The sequence below is a fragment of the Bison bison genome, unplaced genomic scaffold, assembly GCF_000754665.1.
Source record: "Bison bison bison isolate TAMUID 2011002044 unplaced genomic scaffold, Bison_UMD1.0 scf7180017864472, whole genome shotgun sequence".
NCBI lineage: Eukaryota > Metazoa > Chordata > Mammalia > Artiodactyla > Bovidae > Bison > Bison bison.
Window position 1 is genome coordinate 3418347 of NW_011495033.1, and position 6370 is coordinate 3424716.

Consider the following 6370-nt stretch of genomic DNA (forward strand, 5'->3'; position numbering starts at 1 on the left):
CCCCCCCCCCCCCAACATTTACCTTCTGGGCTTGGGCAGTGGTTTTGAGGAATGAGATTAGAAGAGTGAGTGATTGAATGGAAGAGAGGGCGAGGTTTTTTTGACCCCTTTTTCTTGCCCTTAGGGGTGAACCGAGGTGGCTCATCCACGAGGTTTGTGCACTACCATCTTGCGTGGGATGAGACTTATTTCATGTTAATAAGGAAAGATGTTTTCCCATTTTAAAACCGATAGGAATCCCCAAACTCTTCTCTTTAACAAATATTAAATTGAAGGCAAAAGTCATTTTAGAAAACATTTAAGAAGAAATGAACTTTAAAAGTTTATAACCATGCAGATTTTTAACAATAGTTGCTCTCTTTATAAGTTGAAATTGTAAGAAAATATTAAACCCAGGGTGTCAGATTTGATATAAGCACTTACTGAGAGCTGGAGAAAAACTATTTCTATTCTATTACAGACTTAATAGTACTTGAAGACTGAAATTGAGGGATCAGATTTTCCATTTTGGAGGGTGATAGGGACTGATGATGTGCAGTAGAAATGAACATTAAATTTGTTGAGTGTTTAACCTAAGGGTTTGGAACAGTTTAAGAGCTGTTAGAAACTACATCCTATATTTTTTTTAAAAGGTTAAATCTTTTTCAGCTTCAGGTGGAAAAAAATTTTTATTATGCTTACTTGAACTATAAGGCAGTATTACAGTTCAGATTGGAAAATTCAGCTTTGTCTGTCAGGTATTAGTATACTCCCCGCAGGACTTCTCTCCACTTACGGAAGCATCCCCTGAGCCGTTCAAGGTGACATCTTTCAAATTAGTTTGTCTTATCCTGAAAGGGGATAAATAGGGGAAACTGGGTTTAGCAGTTGAGAGAATGTGAACAGTGTGGGGGGAGCAACTTTTCTTGTGTGTCCTGGCCACATTACTGTTGCTTCAACATGCATAGGTCTAATTTATTAAGAAAGCTTGTGAGGATTTTTGAAATGTGTCTGTAGCGTGTTGAGGGGGGCTTTGATGACCCATTACTCACAAATCTATAAAGAGGAACAGTTTTTCTTTATCCAGAAGAGGGCGCAAGAGAGGGAGAAATGCAAATATATTCGGTAATTTCAGATACTAATCTGGATTTTTCAGGACTCGAGTTTTGCTGAGTCCTTTTGAAGTAGGGTTAGATGCTTTGGCATGGCAACCCTAAATAATAAAAGCGCTAGGAGGCCTTTCATTTTTCTCAGTAATTCTATGTTTACATTTTTTAATACCTAAATTTAAAAAAAAGTCAGACATTTTGCATACCAACAAGGTTACCATGGGAATTTTTTTTTGTTTTGGTGGGAAATTTTTAATATAGTTAAATGAGAAATTTTTTTTTTTTATTAAAACTTAGAGGTAAAAGTATAGCGGCTTCTTGGTGATTTCTGATATCAGCAACTAAATAGTAAAAATTATTCTAGTTAATTTTAAAGTCTTGGCTTTGGTCCAACTTGATTTGCACTTTGGATTATTAATTTATTTACTTTTGTGTTTAAGACTGCTTATCTTGGAGATGTGAAAAGCTACGACTAATTGGCCCAAGAGTACAAGCCTTTGTTTTAGCCTGTTAGTACGTTAATGGTGTATGTAGTTCTGGTTAGTCTAGAGTGGTACACCAGTAAACTTATATCTGTTAAAGTGTTGAGAGTTTGTTGAAATTTCTGATTTTCTGGGGAAAAACAAACCTTTTAGAAAACATCCTAAGCAGCTCTCTCTCCTGTCTCATAGTTAGAATTTTTTCACCAAAAGTTTGATTTGATTGGTTATCATGGCTTCCCGTGAGCTGAGGAGCCTGGTAGGCTGCAGTCCATAGGGTCACAAGAGTCAGACACGACTGACTGACTTCACTTTCACTTTTACTTTCATACATTGGAGAAGGAAATGGCAACCCACTCCAGTGTTCTTGCCTGGAGAATCCCAGGGACGGCGGAGCCTGGTCTATGGGGCTATGGGGTCACACAGAATCATGGCTTTTTCAGCCAGATGAAAAGTAAAATATAACTCTAGAGGAAGTTAAGAACTTTTTACAAATATATTGTCTCATGGAACAGGTTCTGTGCCACTCTTGCTCAAGAACGGTTATGCCTTAAGTATGTTTTCCTGAGTTAATTTCTGAAAGTTCATATAATTTGCTCATTTCACTGATGCAGAGTAAGTGACTTAAAATTATAGTAAACCCTGTTGTGAATCTTCTCAGTGTGTTCTGTTTCACATCAATTTTTTTTTAAACAATGGTTCTCAAGCTTTTTTTAAAAAAAATCTTAATATTCTTTATCCTCTGAAAATATATGAAGAGCTAGTCGTATGGGCTATGTTTATTGCTGTTACCATATTGGATATTAAAACAAAATTTGAAAACAAAAATATACAAGCTCATGTGCGTTTTAGCCTTTTAGGGGCTACAGGCCCAAGAGAATGAATGAAAATGACAAATTATTTAGTATTTCTATTGGAATACTAATACCAAATACTACTGGATTCCCCCCATCCCCCTGTAAAGCTGATTTAAATGAATGAGTGTGTGTGTCTGTGAGTCTTATCCTTAGCTTTTATCTTGTATTTGTTTCTAATGACTTGACCTCACGGTGCTGTAGGGAATGTTTCATAGTAAGGTACTTAACTAGTGTCACTATTTTACTAGTAAGGAAATGAGAAAAGTTGTTGACCCAATTGAATTATCTGTAATAATAAACTGATTATGGTGATTGAAGTTCTTAAATTAAACTTGAATACCTTAACACTTTTTAAAATTAGATACCTTTTACTTGTTAGTATTTTCTTAATTATTTGGTTAGGCAGTATGGTATAATGAAATGAAAAATGTAGTAAGAGTTGGCACATAGGCATTCTGGTTTCATACAATAATAGTATGATAGAATGTATGGGATGTGTCAAGTTTAACATCATTTTCGAAAAAGTTCACAAGTGTTAGATTTTTTGTTTGACAGAAGGCAATTAGGAACTTCTTATGGTGACCACCCAGAGAAGCCAATGGCACCCCCACTCCAATACTCTTGACTGGAAAATCCCATGGACGGAGGAGCCTGGTAGGCTGCAGTTCATGGGGTCGTGAAGAGTCAGACATGACTGAGCGACTTCACTTTCACTTTTCACTTTCATGCATTGGAGAAGGAAATGGTAACCGACTCCAGTGTTGGCCTGGAGAATCCCAGGGACAGGGGAGCCTGGTGGGCTGCCGTCTGTGGGGTCACACAGAGTCGGACAGGACTTAAGCGACTTAGCAGCAGCAGCAGCATGGTGACCACCATCCATTTATGATTTCATAGAAGTGCAGTCTTTAGTTTTCCTGTAATACTTAGATTTACTGTATCCATTTAACTTGATTTTGCCCGAAGGGTAGCTCTGTTCTTAATGGTAATGGAAATTTTATAACAGCCTTGTGAGAATGATGAGAAGGTTGATGCTGTTAGAGAAAAGATATTATGCTTAAGAAGTTATGTTCTTTCTGACCTTGGACTCTGGTTTGATCCTAGGTCAGTTCTGTCTCTTAGTAAACTTGCTAATCTGTAAATGGGGCTAACAAGTGTTTTCTCATAGAGTTATTAAATAGTAAGATAAAGCTGAAGCTCAGCATAGAGTCTAGCACATTGTGAATATTAAATAGTCCTTAAATATTAGGTACTACTGTAGTTTACATATTCTAATTTTTTTTTTTTAACTTTTTTCCCCCTAGGCTACGGTGAACTAAATGGTAATGCTGGAGAAAGAGAAATATCTTTAAAGAGCCTGGGTTCTGAGGAAGCTACCAACCCTATTTCCAGGGTCCTCAATGGCAACCAACAAGTTGTAGACACTAATCTGAAGCAGACTGTAAAGTCCAGCACCTTTGGGAAAGCAGGAATTAAAACCAGGAATTTTATTCAGAAAAACAGTATGGACAAAAAGAATGGGAAGTCTTATGAAAATAAATCTGGAGAGAACCAATCTATAGACAAGACTGATACTGTAGCAATTCCAAATGGTGTTGTAACAAATAATTCTGGCTATATTACTAATGGTTATATGGGCAAAGGAGCAGATAATGATGGTAGTGGATCTGAGAGCGGATATACCACTCCTAAAAAAAGGAAAGCTAGGCGCAATAGCGCCAAGGGTTGTGAAAACCTTAATTTAGTGCAGGACAAAATAATGCAACAAGAGACCAATGTCCCAACCTTAAAACAGGGACTTGAAACTTTCAAGCCTGACTACAGTGAACAAAAGGGAAATCGAGTAGATGGTTCAAAGCCTATTTGGAAGTATGAAACTGGGCCTGGAGGAACAAGTCGAGGAAAACCTGCTATGGGTGATATGCTGCGGAAAAGCTCTGATATTAAGCCTGGTGTGAGCAGCAAAAAGTTTGATGACCGGCCCAAAGGAAAGCATACTTCTGCTGTTGCCTCCAAAGAGGACTCGTGGACCCTGTTTAAGCCACCCCCAGTTTTTCCAGTGGACAATAGCAGTGCTAAAATCGTTCCTAAAATAAGTTATGCAAGCAAAGTTAAGGAAAACCTCAACAAAACTGTACAGAACTCTTCTGTGTCACCATCTTCATCTTCATCTTCCTCATCATCTACTGGGGAAACTCAGACCCAAGCTTCAAGTCGATTATCCCAGGTCCCTATGTCAGCGCTGAAATCTGTTACTTCGGCCAGCTTTTCTAATGGGCCAGTTTTAGCAGGGACTGATGCAAGTGTGTATTCTCCAGGGGGTCAGCCACTGCTAACTACTGCTGCTAATACTCTAACACCCATCTCTTCTGGGACTGATTCAGTTCTCCAGGACATGAGTCTGACTTCAGCAGCTGTTGAACAAATTAAGTCCAGCCTTTTTATCTACCCTTCAAATATGCAAACTGTGCTGTTGAGCACAGCTCAAGTGGATCTACCCTCTCAGACAGATCAGCAAAACCTGGGGGATATCTTCCAGAATCAGTGGGGTTTATCATTTATCAATGAACCCAGTGCTGGCCCCGAAACTGTTACTGGGAAGTCATCAGATCATAAAGTGATGGAGGTGACATTTCAAGGGGAATATCCTGCCACTTTGGTTTCACAGGGTGCTGAAATAATCCCCTCAGGAACTGAGCATCCTGTGTTTCCCAAGGCATATGAGCTGGAAAAACGGACTAGTCCTCAAGTTCTGGGTAGCATTCTAAAATCTGGGACTACTAATGAGAGTGGAGCCTTATCCTTGGAACCCAGTCATATAGGTGACCTGCAAAAAGCAGACACCAGTAGTCAAGGTGCTTTAGTGTTTCTCTCAAAGGACTATGAGACAGAAAATCAAAATCCTCTGGCGTCTCCTACGAACACTTTGTTAGGCTCCGCCAAAGAACAGAGATACCAGAGAGGCCTAGAAAGGAATGATAGCTGGGGTTCTTTTGACCTGAGGGCTGCTATTGTATATCACACTAAAGAAATGGAATCTGTTTGGAATTTGCAGAAGCAAGATCCCAAAAGGATAATCACTTACAATGAAGCCATGGGTAGTCCAGATCAATGAAGGACCAGACTGCCTATTTGTAACCTTTCTGCAGCATTAGAGCCACCGTTCATGGGGGACACAAGGCTTTTATGCTCCTAGATCTTCAACGCAGCAGAGGAACCATAAGTAGAACCACAGGATAATATATACAAATATATATATATATATACATTATATATATAGTTATTTTTTAAAAGGCAACTGAAAGTAATTAGACTTCTTAAGGAAACAAATTTATTTCAAGAGACTACACATGGTTATTTAATCTCCAGTACTGAATAGATTTGTTTTATTTTGTTTTTAGTTTTTAAGTGTGAATGCAAGTGATTAATGAATATGGACTTATTAACAAGCGTGGTTCTAAAATTCCTGCTGTCATCACCTTGGGCAACCAATGACCCACTGGAAAGGCAAATCCACTTTAAAAGATCTCTGTATCTTGTTCTGTGACTAAAGTGATACACTAATCACGGGGAACCCAGAATGATTCAACATTTTCCCCCACTCCTCCCTTGATCTTTTGGTTATACTTTGAACCCTGCGAGAATGCTGGATAAAATGCCTTGAAGTTTGCAGGGGTCTTTTTTTTTTTTAGTGAATATGATTTGCGTGTCTTGCCAGGAATAAGCAGCCTCTGTGGGGTATTGGGAAATATTTTCTTTGTTTTCTTTTAATTTTTGTGGGGTGGGGGGATAGGGGAGGGCATTGAAGTTCTACAGTTCTGAAGTAGTTGGTGGTACATAGTTTCACTTGGCTTTGGTTACCTATTGGACTTTAATAAGTAAAAACTTCATGAGTGTCATTTAAACAAAAGTTACAGAACAAACAATTGGCTTTAGATATTTAATCTGG

At 38.5% G+C, this 6370-nt stretch overlaps 1 protein-coding gene across 2 annotated transcripts in view; it reads left to right on the forward strand.

Annotated features, from left to right (window-relative positions):
- The window catches only part of NUFIP2 (nuclear fragile X mental retardation protein interacting protein 2), a 29587-nt gene that overhangs the window by 1777 nt on the left and 21440 nt on the right, over positions 1 to 6370 (forward strand). The window contains exon 2 of one of the 2 annotated variants that reach the window (XM_010861385.1): positions 3720 to 5851. In XM_010861385.1, the coding sequence (XP_010859687.1) occupies positions 3720 to 5536 (1817 nt within the window). In that variant the 3' untranslated portion in view covers positions 5537 to 5851. Of the gene's footprint in view, positions 1 to 3702; positions 5852 to 6370 lie in introns of those variants that run through there. The other variant, XM_010861384.1, reaches the window with a different exon arrangement.